The sequence below is a fragment of the Sceloporus occidentalis genome, unplaced genomic scaffold (assembly GCF_023333645.1).
Source record: "Sceloporus occidentalis isolate IW3139 unplaced genomic scaffold, rSceOcc1.0.p SCAF_3, whole genome shotgun sequence".
NCBI classification, from domain to species: domain Eukaryota; kingdom Metazoa; phylum Chordata; class Lepidosauria; order Squamata; family Phrynosomatidae; genus Sceloporus; species Sceloporus occidentalis.
Window position 1 is genome coordinate 161,748,647 of NW_028316983.1, and position 22,599 is coordinate 161,771,245.

Genomic DNA, 22,599 nt, shown 5'->3' on the forward strand with positions numbered 1-22,599 from the left:
TGTCCTGGAAGCACTAACCTCCCTCTGTTCTCTTATCCATCCAATCTTTAGTGTGAGCACCAGCAGTTATGCCTGGTGGAATTCTGTAAGTTCTTTGGCATTGTTTTCCTTTGCTTCATCCTTTAGATCCTTTGTTACATGCCCCTAAGTTTTACCCTCGACTTATTACGGGTCATATCAAAATCCATACGTTTGGCCCCAAAACTTGCCCTCAACTTATACATGAGGTTGACTTATAGTCGACTATATACAGTACTTCTCAAATTGTGGCACTCAAAACTGGACATAGCTTAAGGCGGCATGTAGTCACTCCAGCCAAGCTTGAATTAACTAATTTCCATGTTTTAGTTATAGAAGCAGGCATTATTCTGAAATGTAGGTGAAGACAGGATGGTGGAAACAGCACTTCCTGCACAGTATACACAAATTCATTTCTTTTGTGCCACTGGTGAAAGGTAAGGGTTGGTGAATAGGTTACATTACTCCACACAGCCAGTAGAGGGAACACCAAGCCTCAAAACAACAGCTTCTGGCCTGGTTCCCATTTTAGCAGTTGCTGTGTTCCCCTCTGAATGCTTTGGCCAAATTCACATTTTCAGTCTTTAAAGTAATATTTTGAATGCAGGAGGTGTTCTCTTCTCTACAGCAGATTAAAGCATAGCAGGGTTGTGCTTTTAATTATTTGGTGGTGGTGCCACTTTTAACCAATCTCATTTGCTTTTAGACATCTTTGTGCCTTTGGGGAAGGTATTACACATTGTGACGTTAATACATCTTCCATGTGATTCATTTGTTTTTACCCATATAGACCCTTCATTCCCAGCATAAAACACACATGCTTCTAGGCATGTCCAGGAAATATAATAATTGTGACAGAATGAAAAATGACTAAGGTAGCTTTGTCAGATGGGTGTAAGCATTATGTAGCACAGCAATAGTAGGTGGAGTTTTTTTGCACAGAAATCTTTCTAACAGCTGTAAAGAAAATACTCCTAAGGGAGAGAGAAAAGATACACCAGTGAAAGAAATCACAGTAAAGTCAGCAAAGAAAGCCAGAAAGAAATACATTCTTGCATATGCCTGACAAAACCCAGCTTACATGGGAAGGTTGTAAAGGTTTTAGGCAAGCACTAAATAATACGTATTTAAAATATCCAGCCTGATAAGTCACAAGCTTTTTAGCAGTGAAGGATGCCTGTGATGCTGTCTTGGGTGTCAGGAGTCACATGTTGCATTTGGACAAAGATCTGTGCACATGTGCAAACACACACACACACACATCTCAGCAATTCTCTTTTTCTGCTGGTAAACAGATGTATTCACTACATGGGATTAAATAGTTATGGTAGCTTTTTAGAAGGTAGCTTTTTAGATTTCATATATGTGGGTACAGTTGGCCCTCTGTGTCAGTGGGCTAGCCATTGGCGGATTGGAGCATCCATGGATGTTCCTGCCCCGTTGATGTCAATGGAGGTATACAGTATGTTCATGCAAGTCAGCATCCATTAATGCTAATAGGACTTGAGGTCCTACACTATTTGGTATTCATGGGGGGGGGGGGGATGTCCAGAAAATGAACCCTTACTAATGCAGGGGGGCAACTGTATGTGCCTTCAAGTCACCTGTCAATTTATGATGATCTCATGAATTTCATAGGGTTTGCCAGTTCCTTCCTCTAAATCTGAAATATAGCCTACAGCACCTGGGACTCATTGGTGAAAGTTTTCACATACTGAATCAAAGAAGTAGGATCTCCTACAGGGGATGGAGAAGAATAGAATAGGAAAAGACAATAAGGCTTGGTAAAGTAGGAAAAGAGAAAGCCAACATTACAGGTGGATTGACTCAATCAAGGAAGCCACAGCTCAGAGTTTGCAAGACTTGAGCAGGGCTGTTGATTCTCAAGACTCTTGGAGGTCTCTCATTCATACAGCTGTCATAAGTTGAAACCAACTTGACAGCGAAAAACAACAACAGACAGTACGCTGTGTAAAATTAAAACTCAAAGTTATCCACATTCCAGCCCTATGAGCCAGAGATTGGGAAAATTACATTTTTGTCCCAGTGGAATTTAGACCAGAAAAGTAACTTTTCCGAGCTTTGCTAGGAGGACTCTACAACACGTATTTTTAGGTATATCCCTCAAACCACATTATTTATCTTGTAAGAATATAAGAGAATGTACACTTTAATGTTTTTAAATGACTGTGAGATAAATGTTTTTCCTTTATTTTTTTTACTTCTCTGGCTCTCCACAGACACCCTTCAGCTCTTCTGTCTCTATTTCCTATGCACTGTTGGATATCTTGTGTATGCATACATATTTTTGTCACTGAAGGTTATTACACAATTACACTTTGGTTTCAAAAAACAGCTCAGCATTCTAATATGTGAAAAATTTATAAAGTTCTGACTGGATCATAATCATTTCAGTCTTTATAAAAGTTAGTGACAATGATTCATTTTCTCAACTAAATCTTGTTCATTGTGACAATTTCTAAAAAAAACCCAAAGACTAGCTTTCTGATCATGTCATTTGTTGGAAAGATGGTTTTGTGGATAATTAATCAAATGCCAAGTTTCTGTCAAAGGAATGTTTCTACATTTTTAAAAATATGACAAATGTGGTCACATTGACTTTAGCAAGTTATTTCATATTGTTCCCATTCTCAATGAAAGATCCCAGCGTTTGAAGAAAGCATTATTTACAACTGTTGACCCAAGTTTCCTAAAATCAGTTCAACACATAACATTCCAGAAATTTTGCATGGCAGCTGTTAAGCTAGGAAAAACAAATATGTGAGCTTTTAGCACAATGCTGTCATCCTTCCCAATCTAGTTCAGAAGATATGTATAGAGTTCTTTTTATGGACTGGTAACCATGTGCACAACCACAATGCTCATTTACAGTGCCCCTCCAAACATTGCTTCAGTGAGCATTGTAATCTTCATTTATACCTGACATTTAAATATACATACATAGAAAGATTCAAACAGAAATACATTACATTTTCTACAAAAATCCCCAAACTTATTGAGTAATCAAACATTTGTTAAATGAAACAGTAGGGATGGGTGAGAATTTCATTCAGTTCATTGTACTTCCAAAAGTTGTTTTAAGGACAGTTTGATAAGAATTTTTCAAATTTTATGGCATTCTCTGATCAATGCTTGAGTTTTGTAGCAGAAAGGAAAACAAAAATAGCCTAAAGAAACAAAACAAAACAAAAAACTCAAGGAAAAAGACAACAAGTAATTCAGCATGTTACAAAGAACTGCAGCTACTTTTCAGATATTTTAATAAGTGGGGATGAATTACTTTTAGAAAATAACTTTCCAAGCTCTGGCCACAAGTTACACTGCCCTTTACCATTGTTCCAACTTCCACAGGGCTTGGGTTACAGCTGTAGTATCACTGAGCAGTAGCAAAGATCATGGTGAGTTTTTAGAATATTAAGTTTCCGATACTGAGTTAGGATTTCTAGGAGTTGCAGTCCAGAAGGTAAATTTTGTAAGTTCTGAGCAACAGTGGCTATTACTGTGAAGAAAAAGAAAAAAGTAACCACTACTCTTATCCCAGTCCAAAAATCCTTGAACTTGCAGGATCATGGAAGCTACAAAAAGGTGAAATAGCTTTAAAAGGTCAGCCGTGATTTGAGACCAGCTGCTTAGTTAGGGCCCAAACAGACAGGCCAAAATAAAGCTGCTTCAGGTCAGTTTGGAGGTATGCTGTTTAAATACTGCATGCATCCTAAGAGGGTGGAAGCTGTGCTAAAGCCATGCTCCAGTCCTAAGGACTAGAGCGTAGCTTTGGTGCAGCTTCTGGCCTCTTAAGACACATGTGTAATTTAAACAGGATACCTCCAAACTGACCCAAAGCAGCTTTATTTTGGCTTGTCTGTTCAGGCCTTTTAAGTTACTGTGGCAGGATACAGGTCTGCCACCGCCCTAGTTTGCTGTGCAAGGGAGCCACAGCAGACAAACCGTGCGGCTCCCTTGCGCAGCAAAAAGAACCTACAAAAAGTGGGTTCTTTTTGCGGCTCCATTGTGATGTCGCAAGGCGCCAATAAAACACTTGTGGCATCATAAAGGCACTGAGATGTGTGGACGCTAGGCGTCCATCAGGTCAAAATGGCAGTGCCCATATGTACAGGGCACCACCATTTTGACGCCCTCGTCACATGCGAGGTGTGAGGGGCGTCTGAAAGCACCTTAACCTAACTAAGTAGCATCCCTTAGTCTGACTCCCTCTCCCTATACTGATTTACTGGGTATCAGCCATTGTGAGGGACAACAGTCTGTTCTCCTGTTGATCAGTAAACTGAAATGTCCATCTCCCTCTCTACATTGATCTCTAGTACAGCAATCTGAAGCAGGATCCTTGTAAACTATTTCTCCCTGCACTAGAGATCACTAGTAGGACATCACTGGCAGGAGGGGAAATGGGTATATCAGTCCGCTGCACCCCAATCAACCTCTACCACTTGCAGTGCCTGCTGCCAGGTGAGTCATGACTGGGGGACTTCTGATGACTGTTACATATTTCTTACATCACTGCATTACTGAGTACATAGGGATTGTGAATATGAACCAGTTAACAAATGTGTAATTCTAGGTTATGTATTCATAACTATGACCATGAATTCCAGTAATCTTTTATGGATGCTTTGATGCATATTGGTCAATTGACATACAACAAAATTGTTTAGAGACCTGACTGATATATATGGCTTTTATGAAGCCATTTTGTCTGAAGTTAAATAGCTCTTAAGATTTATAGCTATGCACTAACACAAGACACTCTCTCTCTCTCTCTCTCTCTCTCTCTCTCTCTCTGTGTGTGTGTGTGTGTGTGTGTGTAAAATCAACAAATTTATATAGAAAATCAACAAATTTATTGTCCAACAAATAACAATTACATTAAAAGTGAGACGGAAGATTGCATTAGCAGACAATGTTTAATTATCTCTCAAATAAGCCATTATTAGACAAACTCCTTGTTTCAATAAGGATGTCTAATTGTTGCTTTATCTAATAGAGACTACAAATGCAGACAGAGGTTGGAAGTAACTTTTATAAAAGTAATTCTATTCTTCATTATAGTAACACACTGCCTTTACTTGTTGCAATATGAAAACAAGTAACTTGCTACATTACTTGTTACAAGGCTCATTACTTTCTGTTACTTCTTTGATGGAAAAACTTTTAAAGATTAATATAAATAAAAGATTTTAAAATCCTATCAAAATGACTATAAATATATTCTTACAGATCACTAGTAAAAATAACTAAAAACCATTATTTCTTACACCAACGAAGTGGCAGTCATTATATTAAGTTTGAAATGTGGCTTCGTTGTACATTCATTATCCCAAAGAAGAAATCATTTTTGTAGGCCAACAAAATCTGTCTCAGTATATTGCAGTTTTCTGTGTTTAACTCCTCTTCTGCCTGCTACTTTCCCATCACATCATCTTGGCAGCTGATTTCACCAACAGATGAATTTTCTCATGTTGCACACAAAGGTTGCTAGACTGAAATGTGGAGAGTGCTTGTCCCTTTAATAGTTGTGTAGAAAAGGGAATTTCATCAGGTGATGTTTCTCATGCAACCAGGGAGCAAGCAAAACTTGCCGAAATTCCCCTTTTAAACAATCAGTAAAGATATTTTTAAAGTCTCAGTCTGTCAATAAGAGCCAGAATTGTAGTCCATAATTCTAGGATTTGAAGAGATAAGAAAGACACACTAGGAATTTCGGGGGGGGGGGGGTGTGAAACCCACACTGATATGCATGCTCTACCATTAGACAGACTGAGGCTGCTGTGGTGTTATTGCACTTTGACTATTGAGGATAGGGTAAAGTTTGTGGTTTTGAGTCAAATTAATTTGGGCCCTATACAGACCAGCATTTTGTGCCAGACTGTGGGCAGAGTTAGGGTGCAGCATCCGCACACTGGACACCCTAACTCTGCCCCAGGGCACCATATTGGTGTAAGCCAGTCTACATGGCATGCACCATCATGGTGCAACTCCAGCGATGCATCTACACAAAAGGGCGTCCCTTGGAGAGTGCAAAAAGGAGCTGCTTTTTGTGGCTCCTTTTTGTGCTCTCCAGAGGCCAGATCAGGGCTGAGGCATGAGGTTGCCACGGCCCAAATCCGGCCAGTAAAGGGGCAGCTGCATGCCACCCATCTGTAGAGCTCCATAGTTGGCATTGGCTACTATGCACCTTATTGGAGGGGGCACCATTTCTGTTCTGCCCCAGTCAACAAAATGTTTTATGTTGCTCCTTTTATGAATCAAGAGAGAAGTAGAACATGAAACTCAGAGATGTATGCCTCTGTATACTACCCTAGATTGCCCTAAATACTCTAAAGGCACTAACCCTGGTTAGTACTTAGATGGGACACTGCCAGCAAATACTGGGTGCTGTAGACTATATTTCAGAGGAAGGAACTGGCAAAAACACCTCTGTGTTTTCTTTGCCTAAGAAAATCCTATTAAAAATTCATAAGTTGACAGGCGACTTGAAGACACATACACACATACTACTCTACACCTAAGGATGCCTGTTTGCTTTCCCCAAAGACATGGACTCCCTCCCTCTCTAATTCTCACAAGAATAGATAGAAAAGAAAATCTGAAAACAGCACATCTTTTCGCTGGGTATAAATGTAAAAGCTAAACGCTTTCTATTTTATAAACAGCAGATTTAATAAATGGCTACATGATTATTATGCAGCAATAGAAAGGAAGGAAATCGATAATACAAATGCAAAAATGCAGCCAGTTCCCAGGAAGATAAATTAAATGTCAATTCAAAACCAATTCTCAGGGAGTTTATAACAGTAGGGGAGATGGCAGGGAAGAAAAATTAGCATCAGTAACTCATTTAGAGTGAATAGCTGATTTACCACAAACTTGATATACCAGATATGGGGCAGTCATACTGACTCAGGAACTAAAAATTCTTGAAGAACTTAGATCTTTGTGAATTCAGATTCAAACTGACCAGACCTCTATCTCTCGGGCTAATGGACAAATTTGAAATATAATTATCCTTCATAATTTACATTTCTCCAAAACATATTTTACATATTTTACATTTTTCCAAAATTTGTTGATGCAGTTCTCAAGTCAAAAAACATACCAAAGTGTTTAAAAGTGCACATTTTATGATACAACGTATTAATAAATGAGTACATTCAGGTACCAAACATTCACAAATTTGTAATTTTTTTCTCCAAGAATAAGTATTATAGCTTGCTTAACATAGGAAACCAAGAATAAGTATCATCGCTTGGGGGTAACATAGGAAACCTTGTGAAAGTCATGAGCCATAAGTCAACAAGTGACTTGAAGGCACATACACAAACAACAAGGCACAGTAATATTGTTTTTGGGAAATAAAATAATGACTTCAATTATCATTACCTCTTAGTACATGTAATTACATTTACTTGTTGCTTCTAAAACTTAACTGGTGGTTTACTGAGGGGAATTTGGGGGCACTTTTGTATTTTTACAAAACTGACACTGATTAGAAACAAACTGCCATTTTTACCAGGAACAGAGCCAGAATGCAAATTTTTGTTACATTTTATCAGTGTAACACCGAGTGATGACTGCCTGGACAAAATAGCGATTGCAGTCAAATCACTGCACACAGCGCCTTCATGTTTTTCAGCGCCAATTTTTATTCAACATAATGCTTCTCTTTTATTCAACAGATACTCCCCCCCAATACGGCCACAAGTCAAATGTTGAGTAATCAAAGACTGATCAGTTTAATATGTGGCAAGTTTGAGGCAGGCAAAGGAAATCATTTCCTTACACAATGGATCATAAATTTGAAATAATTAGTTCCATAAGATCTGGCCACTAGCTTAGATGGCTTTTTAGAAACAACCAGACCAGATGGTGGGGAATAGGCCCATAAATGGTCATTACCCAAGATAGTTAAATGGAATCTCCATGTTCAGAGCAGAATTCTGAAAAAGTTACTTTTCTGGACAAAAACTTTCAGATGTCCCCTTTTGGCTGCACAGCTGTAATTCAAAAAAGAGGCTTTCAAAGCTCTGTTTTCTTTCTCTTAAGTTTTTTCTTCTTCTTTTTTTCTTTTCATAAGAAAACGTTTCACAAGATCTTAACATCTTCAGTTTGCACTGTTCATAGTTCTGGAACTCACGCTGTATGCTTTCTGTTTGGTGGCCAAACATCGCCTAAAATAGTGGCAGTGGCTGCTATCATTACCAGCAGGACAATGAATCTGGTCTGGGTTTTAGACAAATAATTAATGGGGGCTATCCAAGGTGCTGAACTATTTTGGGAAAGGGCTTTGAGAGTTGTTATTTATTTATGTATCCTGCATTTCTTCCAATAATGGGGCTGAAGGTAACTCACAGCATATGTTAAAACCATACAGATTAAAACTAAACCAAAGTAATCAGTAAAAGTAAATATAAAAGTGATTAAACAATTTATAAAGTTAAAACATTAAAAAAACCTAAAATTCATTAAAAGACCTTAAAAACATTACAGCATAGCATTAAACCACCAGTTAAGTTTTAGAAGCAACAAGTAAATGTAATTACATCAGTCAGTTTTTAAAATCCTGATAACGCAACAATGTTTTAACTTGCTGATAGAAGGACAGCAAGGATGGGACTATCCTGGCCTCCCTAGAAAAGGATTTGAAAAGTCTGGGAGCAATCATCAAAAAGGCCTCTCCCTTGTTCTCACCAAACACATCATTCTACTGACATGGAAGCCCCCAGCTGCCAATAGCCTCATGTTTTGCTATACCTGACTTTGTATGCAGGTACTGTACTCTTGCCAACGGAGGCAAGTGGAGGCGGTTGGATTTACATGGACAGTGAAGAAAGCTTACAAGATCCTTCCTATAACTCCTTTGAAATGTGATTCTGCATGAGTGTTCTACAGATACCATGAGTTCAAAAATGACCAATAAATGGATCCTAGAAGAAATCAAACCCAAACTTTCACTAGAAGCCAGGGTGACTAAAATAAGGCTGTCATACTTTGGACATATTACGAGACAATAAGACTCATAAGAATGATAGCATTCAGCGAAGTTTGAAAGCAGTAGGAGAAAAGGAGGACCACATTACACTTGTATTCATTCAATTAAGGAAAAGGCAGTTGCAAGATGTTAGTGGGGCTGTTAATGATAGGGTATCTTGGAGATCTTTTTTTTCATATGATAACCACAAGTTGAACCCCACTTGACAGCAAATAACAACAAATAGATGAAGGATTTTTGTTGTCATTATTTTGCTTTACCTTTTCTTTGTAAAGCAAAACTTTGGGGATTTCCTATAATGTCTAACTTAAAATCTATATAATATAATATAATATAATATTGCTGGAAATGCAATAAAGAGGTAGGAACCTACTGTCAGGGATTTGAAGAGTTAAAAACACAGCACACAGGGAAATGCTTGATGTGTGTGTGTTTGGCCATGAGCATTCAGCAGAGTGGCAAGGCTGATCAAGCTCAGCTGAAGCTCATTGGCTCAAGGACACTTCAGTGCCCAAGTGCACGTAGCCATGGATGATGAAACCATGTGTCTAGATTGCACAGGAGACACATGACATGGCTACACACCTGAACTCACTGGGTTTGGGAGACCACATGGTCTGGAGACTATATAAGCCCAGGGGTTGCAAGGGTGTGATGTGGGTTTGTAGAAGGAGTTGGATTGGTATGTTTTGGAGTTTAAGAGATCTGGATTTGTATTATAGCACTGTGAATAAAGAGCACTTTAGGGACTTTGTTTCTCTGGTGGTTTATCAGAAGAAGCTACAGCATCGGTTTGCTGTGTGTCCCCAGAGGTTCCTGCATTGCTGCAGTTCCTGGAAGACATCCAGTTGCTGTCACCCCAATTGGACTTTGGAGCCACGCTTCGGCTTCTGGAAATTGCCAGCTCTGCTACAAGGGTCTGATTTAACCCCAGGACTCGTTTGAGTTGCTGATAATGGTTGTTGGACCCCAGCAGTTGCGCTGACACCTACCTACATATGTGGTGGAATTGTCCTATAGTAAAGAAATTTTGGAAAACTATACACACAGAAATGAAAAAAAAATTTGGATTAAAGGGAAGACCGACTGTTAAGTTCTATCTCTTAAATATGACGGAAGACCTAGAGCATAAAAAAAAAACATGAACAAGTCATACTGCTTGCCCTAATCATGGCCAGGAAGATATTCACCAAGAATTGGAAAAAAGAAACCTGCCCAGGAATCGAGGACTGGAGATGGACGTTGATAGAGATTTATGAGATGGAAAAATTGACACAACTGGTAAAAGATAGACCTTTGGAAGAATTTGACGAAGAATGGAATGTGTGGAAAATATATTTGAGTAATTTAAAGGAAGACAAGATGTATAATGTCATAGAAGGTTCATAGGATAAAATAGGAATGTTTGTTTAGGTGTGATAAATACATTTTTAGGTCATTTTTTGTAAATGTAGTTATTTTTTTGTTATATAATAACACCTCTTGATTATTATTAGATTATTTTCTATTATTTTATGATTATAAACAAGAATGCTGATATCAACTGCATGCATACAAAGCTTAGAAAAGAGAATTATATTATGTGCTTATAAATATATGTTAAAACAGGGGAAAGGAGTAGTCGTTAATACGGAGGGATATGAAATAACATATTTAGTTAAGAAGATCTGAAGGAATCACGGAAGAGTATGATGATGAAATAGGGTTCAGTAGGAAAAGAAATAGACAATGTTAGAACTTGCTCAGTATCTAAGGAAGTCGTGAAGGAGAGAAAATATACTGTTTAGAATAGTCATATTTAGATATTGGAGTATATTTTGCATATAAGATTTTTATTCTTCTATTGTATGTCTTTTGTTTTGGGTTTTTAATATAATAAAATTTATTTTAAAAAAAGAAAATTTTTTATATAATATGTCCTTCCTCTACTCATTCTGCAGATGGAGCTTAGTCAGTAGAGGAAGTGATGATGGTAATGACAACAGAAATGGCCACCATGTTGAAACTTACCTATAAGATATTCAATCCAAAATTGGTCCTTTTCTGGATTGTATGGGCGGTTGAATGAAAGCTGGATATGGAATGACTGGCCTCGGCGCACAATCAGCTTGAGGTTGTCGTATTTGTCTGTATGGTGCTGCCGTTTATTGATTTCATGTTCACGATTGAACATATGGACTTCCTGGACTTCCAGAACATCTTCAGGGGCACAAAGAGATAGAAAACATTATATTTTAGCTGCTTATGTACCATATCCCCACAATTAATTATTTTGGCTTAACTTTAGTTATCTTAACAAGTGTTACTCAAAGAACATCCATGGAAGCCAACATTTTTGTTTTAAAAAGGAAACTAAAATCCAAAAATATGAATCTTAAAACAGTAAAACACTAGGCTTCTAGTATTAACACCTGTGCTAGAAAGGAAATGTATATGATCTAAATAGCTTGGAAACGTGACATGCACATAAGAAAGATTTGTCAGTCATACTTCCTAGGTGAAATATTCTCAAAGATGTCCCACCAAAAAGACCCTGCCTTCAATCACTACCCACCATTCACTCAAGAAGGCAGCACAACTGAGGGTGCATTTACATTGTAGAAATAGTGCAATTTAACATCACTTGCATTTGGTGCCATTCTACAGAATTCTGGGATTTGTAGTTTTCTGAGGCACCAGCACTCCTAGCAGAGAAGGCTCCTTTTTTTCCTTCTAACCAGTGGTAAGAATGTGTTTTGTTGTTGTTGTTGTTGTTGTTGTTGTTGCTGTTGTTGTTATGGTAAAGGAAATATATATATATTTATCAAAAAATTCTTCTCCTTACTGTAAGGAATCTAGTTAGTTTCATGATTTTATGAGACCCAAACATTAGCAAGAAGAAAAGAAACCATCAACATGATTGAAATAAAGAAACTCTGTGTCCTCTAGTCTTTCATAGTGCTGTGTAGACCCAAAGTATTCATTTCCATAAAATGAACTGAGGAAAGGAAATGCGGACCAGGAATTATAATGATCTGATACTTTATATTAGGCTATCTGATGAGGAGAACTAGCACTTGCCCCTGAATGCAGCAAAGTCCAGTACCATACTTGTGCCTATAGGTGACAACTGTTTTTTTTTCTTTCCTTCTAAATCACCACAGATTGGCAGCTGGTTGTTTGTGCAACTGCACAGCTCTATGGACCACCACTTCAATCAGCACTGCTGTACAAAGTCTTACACAAAAGTCTTCTTGGTACAGATTTTTTTAGAAATAATGTGCACACCCTGTCTTGCACATTTCATTCATAATTCTGAAAGGAAATATTCCACAATCCACTTTTGCCCATTTTTTTCTGTCAAAATAGTGTGCCAGGGGAAAAAATCCCATCCCCCTGAATTTTTTTGAGTTCTCCTTGCCAAGTTTTTTACATCTGTAGTTTAGTGAAATATGCTTCATCTCTAAGTACAATTCAAAGTGCTTTTTAAAAAATCTTTATGACTTGGGTGCTTTCTGTATGAAACTAACTGGTGATTAAAATCATCCTTCTTAGGCCCTTCTTAGGGTGCATCTACACTGTACAAATAGAAAAAGGCTGCTTCTCCAGATAAATGTGCATAGATCTACATCTAAAGTTCCCTCTCCCTCCTATATTCAATACAAATTGAAGAATGGCAACATATAGCAAGAATCAAAATTTTTCAATAGCGCCATATCCTGGCTCCCATTTGAGAAACAGTGGGGAGACTCATTGGGTAGTTTGGATCATGTATATCACTGAAACACCAGAATAACACAAGAACTTCAGCAGCCCACAGTGTCCTGCAGTCTGTATTACAAATTCTTTGATTATTAATATTGAGAAACAGGACTTAATAGATAGCATTATCATATTTGTCACTATCTTCCAAGCCCCTGTTCAAAGGGACATTGCATCTGTATATGTGGTTTGGAAGGATGCACATTCAGTTCTCTTTGGAGTTCTCTCCCAGGGTGTTTCAAGTTTAGCCCATGATGTAACTGGCTTCTTTTTGGTATCTGTTTTCAATTCGGCAGCAAATATAGCACTGGGGTAGAAGCATGCTGTTTTGTTTATTATTCTGGATGTAGACTGATACACTGGCTAAAGAAGCCTCTGGTTTAATGGGTGCCAATTCTAATTTTGAATTAGCAGTATTCAAAATGGAGTATTTATTATTATATTTATTTATATTCCACTTTTTCTCCAGGTATATCCTGTCATAGGTTCATCTTAGGGTTGCCATGTCGGAAATGACTTGAAGGCACACAACAACATCAATGAAATAAAGCAGATTGACAACACTAACTAATTTAGCAGCGAAACAGACAGGCAAAATAAAGTGGCCTCCAGATGCTTTGAAGGCAGGGAGTTTATATGACACATGCCTCCAAAGAGGGTAGAAATTGAAATGAAGCTGCACTCAGAGGCTAAAAAAAACACAGATCAAAAAGAAGCCAGGGTACTCTGGCTTAGCCCAGAAAATGCACATCTTTATGCCTGCATATAAACACATTAATGTGAGTGCAGGGCTTCAGCAAAGTAAAAAAATTAAAGTGCCACAACTCCAATGGATTTGATTACAAAATACACAAAACATTGGGTCCAACAGGAGGCACGGGGTGAGGTGGGGTGAAGGGGGCTTCCGTGATTATGGTTTCCTAATCTATCATTTGCACACTGATGCACAGCTACCCAGTACAGGCAGAGCATTGCCTGTGAGACTATGTGTCCAATCAAAGGGGCAGCCATGCAATGAGATGGCATCTGGGCAGGCGTGGGAGGTACCTGGAGGTTGCAGGTGATGTGTTTGTATGATGGTGTGCATGTATGGTGAAGAGATAACAAAAAAAAAATTACCCAGCAGTACAGCTTGATGCCACATGGTGCAATCAGGCTGTGTGTATTTGGCCTGCCTTGGAAGCAGCTCATGCGGACAGCATGGTTTTGACTCATTTTCAGAAAAAGCAGGATTGAGCTTCTTTTTCCTGGTCGCCTGCTCTGACCCCATATCTTTATTCTACAGAATCCTGGGATTTGAAATTTGATGAGTCACCAGAGCGCTCTAACAAACCAGGGTTACAATAAAATAAAAGTCCCAAATACACAACAGAATAATACAGTGCTCCATTAAAGTGAGCCATCTATTACAAGCACCAATGGCTAAAACAAACATTAGAAGAAGGCTAAAGTATCATAAAAGTTACTTTTAAAAAGCAGATTACAGAGGATTAAAATGCCTGCTAAATGTTATAAAAGTCATTTGCCTGGGACTTAAAAGATAATGGAATAACCATGAAGTGGGCCACTCTGAGGGAGGTTTTGTCTAATTGAGGGCTACTACTGAAAAGGCCCTGCTCCCAAGTAGTCACCAACTACACCAAAGCACAACAAGGTTTCTGAGTATTTCCTCAAGGGAACAGATAGGAACAGATGGGAAGATGTGTGTCTTCTGGTCTAGCATACAGTGCGCCCACGTCATATTCAGGCGCACTTTACGTGGCTTTCAGCATATCCTGAAAGCTGCATGGGGAGAAGGGGTGGCTCATCCCATAGGGATGAATGGGGTGTGTGCCCATGGTATGTGTGCATCGCAGCGCCGCTGCACTGCTGCATGCATGAGCCCCATTCATTTAAATGGGGCTCGAGCATAGGCGGTATTTGCTTTATGCGGGGGAGTCCAGAATGGATCCCCCACGTAAGGTAAGGGCACACTGTATATAGAATCATAGAATCATAGAGTTGGAAGAGACCACAAGGGCCATTCAGTCCAAACCCCTGCCATGCAGTAACACACAATCAAACCACTCCTGACATATAGCCATCCAACCTTTGTTTTAAAATGTCCAAAAAGCAAGACTCCACCACACTTCAAGACAGCATATTCCATATTAAAACACTGTCCTGATGACAAACCTGAAAACTTCCTATGCTCAGCATCTGACCCAGTTCTAGTATTCTTCCTATGTTATTCTTTCAGGGCTTCTTGATTTTGTTCTGTAATTTTTATAATGCTCAGCAAAAAATAAATAAATGAGCTGAGTGCATGTATAAATATATATAAATCTGAGCTATAGTATCTTTAGTTAAAAGTTCTCCAGCAGAAATTCAGAAAAAGACTTGACAGATAAGGAACCTGCTACCAAAAAGGGTCAACAAATTTTTAAAAATCATCATTTTATGTAGATCATGTCACTCAGTATAAGGCAGCACCTTGTACTTTTATGTAGCAATACCAAGCCTAGCCATGTTACTACTTAAAATCCCCACAAGACACACATCTAGATTTGGAAGTGACAAGCAAGACCTATAACAAAACACTGCAGTAGAATGTGCTCCCATTTAGAATTTCAGCCAACCAGCTACATCTTCTTCTTGGATAGTTTGTTGTGGGGTGGACAATTCTGTGGTGTTTTTGGGAAGAGACACATTGCCCTCTCCACCCTACACTATACCATTAAGAACCACGATATTTCTTTTTTAAAACACAATTTTTACACTATAATATATCAATTACCGCTCTGCCCAGGATATATCAATCCATAATACGAGTGAACAATCAAAATACAGTACAGAAGTTTAAAATGTCAAAAGTATTTCCTTACATAATCAACCAGAAAGACCTGAATGCCTTTGGAAGTCCAGGCTTATCTTTTATGTGCATATATTCAATAATAAAATCCAAATCATAGTAAAAGTGTTTTTTCTTTCCTTTTACCAGATTGACTTTATTAATTTTTCATTCAGACTAACTGCCTCATCTTCTTTTATCAGGCCATCACTGATGTCTCATTTAAATCCTTCCAGAATTGGGTCATGGCCAGTTACTAACAAATAACAAACTATGGCTTTATAAGGTATCCTTGCATTCTGACTTTAAAAAATAAACCAGAAAAGCCAATTCCAGAGTCTTTGGGCCCTAGCAGACAGGCCAACATAAAGCTGGTTCAGGTCACTTTGGAGGTATGCTGTTTAAATTACACATACGTCCTAAGAAGCCAGAAGGATGCATGCAACATTTAAACAGCATACCTCCAGAGTGACCTGAGGCAGCTTTATTTTGGCCTGTCTGTTTGGGCCCTTTGTAAGGCATTTCGCCTGTCATGGTTTGAAGTGTTAATCTAGAATGGGATAGTCACATTTCTGGTGTTAAATTGGGTTAATATATTATACCATACTGAGGTGAAATGATGGGACATGCAATGGGAAGTTTATTGCCAAGAATTGGTGATCTCACTCCTTTGTGGAGCAGAAGAAAGAGAGTTCCACTTGGATCAAGACTACTCAAAATCATTTTCCTGGGAACAAGGCAGAAGAAATGAAAGAGATAGTGGTGTGGGAAAAGAAAAGCTAATGAATGAGAAGGTGGTCAGCCAAAGATTTGAAATTGTGCATGCTTTAATTATGCTTTGCTAATGCTTGCTGTTTATTTCTTACAACAAATGTCTCTGGAGTGCATCTCTAGTTACTGAATGAAAGTTTTCTGAAGGTTTACTGCTGAAACCTGGATTTCTGAGCTCAGGGAATTACTGCACTTGACAGGCCTTGATCAGTAATATTTATTTAATTTTTAAAATACAAGCCAGAATTTAGGGTATAATGACTGTCTGCCATTACTAATGTTGCAGAAACTGGGTGACTACAACAGCTGTACTATGAAGAAGGACATTCATGCTCCTTCCAGAACATAAACAGAATGGGGAGTGGAATTAGGGCAATTCTGTCAGCAATTTTGGCAGTATGGTTAGTGGCAGTGGCAGAATTATGGAGGTGCAAGAAAGAGCACAAGTGCCATGTGTAGCGTGCTGGCAATCCCTTCTGTATTCTGTATTCTCATTTCCTCTTCTTTTTCTATTATTCCTCGATCAGTCACCAATCTCTGCCACTGAGCATGCTCAGTCAGTCTTTATTGTCCTCCTGCCAACATAGATTTCTTCAACTTCATCAAAAATTTAGGTCCCTCTAAGCCTGCTAATGCCTCCCCCTTGTTTTTGAATGGTACCATTTGGGCTACAGAGTTCAAAGGATACAAATCTATTGTTAGTATATGATGAGCACTCAGAGAATACTAGTTCACTATTAGTATACGGCTGTTCTCTACAGGAACAACAACTATCTAAACCCTTTGAGGTGAGAGTGTACCTAATAGCAAAGGGGAAGAACAGTAAAGACGTTAGCCGTTCAGACAGCTATACTTTAATAGCTCTTATTATCGCAAGCCCTTCTTGGCTCAAGTCATTAGAATTTCCCATCCCTGACTCCTGAACACATGACTTCTGACCTTAAGGGACGTAAATGAGGCCTCATCAATGATGCAGGTTCTTTGAAGGCACATAATGCTTCCCGGAGGCAATCCCACTACCTCCAAATTAAAATTTAATTCAACAGCTGAGCGCCCTTATTGTAATGTCAAAGCAAAGAGCCCCATGATTGCCCTAAGAAAATATACTGGACCATACGCCACCAGCCATTACAGGAATGCTTTAATAAGGCTTGTCCTTGGGTGGATGAGAGAAAATCATACAGCTTGCTCTCGGAGGATGCATCATATAGTATCATTGTAATAAAGGCGTGTTGCTTGCAAGGTGGTTTCAGCTTCATAAAATGCATTCCCAGTTTATAATTTCCCCACTGCTAAAGTACAAGTTGAACTTTGTTCTCTTGCCTGGATCATGCATCAGATATTCAGAGAGAGAAGCCTCTGCTTTTCCTAAGGCACAGACATCCCCAGTTATCCCAAGCAAGGCTCTCAGATTTTTGTCTTTGTTTTTTAAAAAAATTCTCTGACACAAAGGCTGCACCAAGTGCATACTTACTCAGGAATAAGGATCAAATGAGTCAATATGTTTAGCACATTTTAAAAGGAGCTGTATCTTCAAGTGGTGAAATATATCTGTTTGTCATAAGAGGTGATTTCCCTCAACTCTGTATCTTGCAATTAGTATGTTACATCTTGTGATTGGTCACTGGAAGTTAAACACAGACTTAATTCTGAAGTCTGAATAATGGGAGATGTACCCAGGAAATCCCAATATGGGAGAGAAAATGGGTTAATAATAAAGACTATACATTCCATTTAATATCTAGTATAATCCTTTACTTGTGTGTGCTCAGGGTGTGTTGCTCAGGTGTGAAGGAGATGACACAGGAAAAGTCCTATATACCAGGTCAAACCATTTAACCTATTGCCATACTGCAGAAATAAAGCAGTTTGACACCACTTTAAGTGTCCTGGCTCCATCCTATGGAATCCTGGGATTTGTAGTTTGATAAAGTATTCAGCATGGTCTGTCAGAAAGCTCAAGTGCTTGACCAAATTACAAATCCCAGGATTCCACAGGATGGTGCCAGGACAGTTAAAGTAGTGTCAAACTGCTTTATTTCTGCAGTATGGATGCACCCTTGGCTTTCTAGCCCAGAATGGTCTACTCTAACTGGAAGCAGCTGCCCAGGGGCTCAGCTAAAGGTATTTTCCTTCACTTGCCATCTAGTCCTTTGGAAATGACAAAATCTGAACTGCATTAAAGGCAGGAGGTCTAGTACAGGACTGTACATAAAGTCATTCTACCCACTGGATGAGATGACTGTGGCACACTGGCTAAGAGACCGGGCTGTGAACCAAAATCCCTTCTACAAAACCTTCCTCTGTCTGGATCACAGCACACATGGCAAGAGCTTAACCATTTCTCTTGAAGTCCTGAAGTCCCCCAAAGACCCTTCCCAAGTGCTCATTTGATGTTTAAGCAGCAATGTCAGGGAGCCTCAGAACCTTTTGATTTGCAGGGACAATAACCTCCAGATTTCCTTGGCCTCTGAACTTATTTGCAATCCTTACAGGAACTGGGAATCAGTGGAACCACTTCTGGGGTGCGGGGAGTGCGGACTGCACCAGGTGACACCACTGCTCTTCATAAAATATGCAGTCTGGCAGAAACAGCCTGTGACCTGTTTCCATTTAAAATTTTGTAAGAAATGGTGTAAATATGATGAGGCTCAGCAAGTGGAGAAAGGAGACTCCTCAGAATTTTTAAATTAAAATTTCAAGTTTTTAATTTTTTCAAAGATATTTAAAAATTAATTAAATTTTTTATTCTTTTAAAATTTTCTTCAAATACATCACATTTCACCAAATTTTCACTTTAACCACACGAAAATATGCATATGTTAATACATTTGGGCCATGCAGATGATGATTGTAATTTAAAGGTATAATTTTAATTTTGCCAGTTGTTTAGGCCGCAACTATTACCATTACATTCAGTGTGATATATGGGAATTATGATTTATAAATAACTTTAGTACAAAAACATTACTAAGGATTCCATATGGTGTGTTCATGGTAGAAGGTCAATGGCGGGTGATATCATATGTTATTGCATCGGGTGACACCAACCCTAGTGTCATCACTGCAGGGAAGGAATGGATTTTTCCAGCAATATTGTTGCAAATGGTCATTGTTGTAATACAAGGATTTGTGGGTGGCTTGAACAAGTAAGAACCAGAATGGCACAACAGATATATCACTTCTGATCAGTGGTAGCTGGTGGATCCTAGATCAGTGGGGTGATGATAATGATGATGATGATGATAAATATTTATGAATCCTCCCCACTTTTAAAGGAACTACCCAAGGGGCTGGACTGATTTTGAGTTATATCGGTAGTGGAAATAAATCCCTCAGACGTGATCTATGGTTCCCAATGCTTCACTACACTGCAAATCAACCACAAAAGCTTCTGTCTGTTTTACATCCCACACTGATCACTATAGCATTCGAGCACTTTCTACATGTACCCAGGGCCAGCTCATCCATATAGGCAAACTAGGCAACTGCCTAGGGCAGCAAAATTTAGGGGCGGCTTGGTGGCTTTTTTGTATATTTTTTTACATAATTAAACAATATTAAAGTGAAAACTCATTTCAGCAAGCGACGTACAATGACCAAAACATAAATGTGTGCCCCCCCTGTGTCCGTGGTATAGTCACATGGTACATCATCCACCTTCTGCATGCTTCTTGAATGTAACTGCAAGGTCAACGGCCCCCTTTCCTCTCACCGCCATCTGCCTTGCCCTGAGGGGGGGGGGGGCGACAGCGGATGCCAAAATATTTCTCACCTAGGGTGGCCAAATACCTAGAGCCGGCCCTGCATGTACCCTCACGATGTTAACAACTAGTCTGCCTTCCTCTGTGTATGAGTTTCAGAATAATGCAGGAGCAGTTCTGTGGGCATTTTTCAATAAACAATTGCTTCTGAACTAATTAGCCAACTGACCCTGCAATTCAAAAGCAGGTCACTGTGAGCGAGCTTGATCCATTTTTTTCCACAGGGAAACCCCGTGGCTGCAAGGAGGTGCATCAGATATGAATTAGGGTTTCTTCTGAAAATCAATTATTTTTTACCATTCATTCAGGTCTCTCAGTATGATCCCATAAGAGAAAGGACCAAGGTACAATTATATTCATCCTCAATGTATTGGTTAGAATTTTCCATTTTCCAACCAGTTATTCCTGCAAGCAGGGTTTCTATCCCCGCTCAGCCATGGAAACCCCCTGGCTGACCTTGAGCAGGTCACACTTTCACAGCATCAGAAGATTGGAATGGCAAATCCCCTCTGAAGAAACTTCACTTTGGAGTCATTCTAAGTGAGAAACAACTTGAAGGCACTCAACAAGAACAAGATGCCAACATTCTTGAAACAAATTTAAACACAAGGAAGAAAATATGTGCAACTCTGTATACTCAGTATATACAGCTATGTCAAGCCAAAGCCTAATGGGGGAATAGAGTCCCACATCACAATATTTTCTTTCATACTGGCTTTCTCTAAGCCTCAAGTGGTCATTGGGGACAAGACATTTTCAGTGGGGGCATCTACATTAAGAAACCCTCCCCCCAGAAAAGCCCACCTCGCACCAGAGCTTAGATAGTTTTTAAAAGTAGTTTTCAGCCCAGTACAGATGAGAAGAAAGGGACGGTCAGAGGCTGTCCCTTTATTCTCCGGATTGTTGCTGCACCAACCGCATGGCTGCGGCAATGATCTGCAGGAAAAAGTAGCTCCAAAATGGAGCTCCTTGCCGTAATGCTGCCAAAACGTGATTTCTGCCCTGGGGCATCACGGTGACATCACAGACATGCCGCACTGTTTGGATGTGGCGCTCACATGATGTCATCGATACATGCGCTGTGTGGACGGCCCTGTGTAACAATGGCACTGTCCACACGAACTAGGGCTCAGGAGCATGTGGTTGCTACATGCTCCTGAGCCCTAGTTTTGGCCCGAGGGTGCCACAAGGCACCCATTTGTATTGGGCCTTCATTATCACCTCTAGCCCTACCAAAAATAATTAGTTACCATTACCAGTGACACATGGTAGAAGCAGGGGAGGCACTCAACTCACAGTAGCAGAATGAGGGCTTCTCCCCTGCTCAGTCCATGGCCCACTTTTCCCCCATGTTTAAAGTCCCCCAAACCCCAAAATGGTACTATGCTAGCATGTGGTACAAAAACACACTATAAATGCATATATATATATATATATATATATAGAGAGAGAGAGAGAGAGAGAGAGAGAGAGAGAGAGAGAGAGAAGATCTTTTGCTTTCATAAAAATGCAGGGATATGCCCATAGAACAAATATCCTTTGTGTTGCTATCTCTGCTAGGACAATCCAAATAAACAAAATGCACCACACTAGTTTTTGAAGCCCATTGGCTTCTTCATCAGGAAAAGATGGTAAAAAAAAGAGTCATACAGGAAAGATTTTACTAATGAGGCCAGAGCATTGGCCTTATGGAAAAGGAACAAAATGAATGAGAAATCACAGGGCAGCAAAACACACATTCCAAAGAAGGAGATTATCACACCAGGGTGATAATGGAGAATTCCAAAGACAGTGAAAATTACAGCGACTGATCCTGATAGTATACTTGTGTTCCCACATTTAATGTTCCTATTCACATGACACACACAAGCATCTCATGGCAAAGGTAACCCTTCCTCTGGTCCCCACTATTGCTTTGTAAAAGCAATAACTTAAATTTGTTCTGAATGTAGTCACTTCGGAGATTATCACACAGGGAAAAAAGTCAGGAGTAAAAGACATAATCCTGGCATAACTGTAAAGCAGAAGATTTTCAGACACTGCTGTGCTCATCCAGGACTTGTCCTGTGAAGAACCTAGTATGCTTCTGGAAGAAACCATTCATGGGGAAGTCCCATGAATGGCTTCTCAATAGCATGAATGAATTGTGAGAATGCGAAAGTTCATCACACGTCATTTGCGTTACTGTGGAAGCAACAAGGGTTATCCAGAATGCATTGCAGTGGAGGCTATCTGTACTCTTTGCCAGGATCAGTTTTGCAGTTGATTTCAGTCTTCTTTTGAGGTATGAAGCATAATTTTGTTTATACTGGATTAAAACAATGTGGTGAAATCATAAATTTTATTTTATTGTCCTTTACTCTGTGTGGGATAGAAATATGATTTCAAGACATACACCTTATTGCCGTAGCGCCAAAACAGCACATGTGCAACACGATCAATTCCAATAT

At 39.2% G+C, this 22,599-nt stretch overlaps 1 protein-coding gene across 1 annotated transcript in view; it reads right to left on the reverse strand.

Moving 5' to 3' along the window:
• The window catches only part of F13A1 (coagulation factor XIII A chain), a 110,136-nt gene that overhangs the window by 72,812 nt on the left and 14,725 nt on the right, over positions 1-22,599 (reverse strand). The window contains exon 3 of the mRNA XM_089516681.1: positions 11,054-11,242. Within this exon, the coding sequence (XP_089372807.1) occupies positions 11,054-11,242 (189 nt within the window). The remainder of the gene's footprint in view (positions 1-11,053; positions 11,243-22,599) is intronic.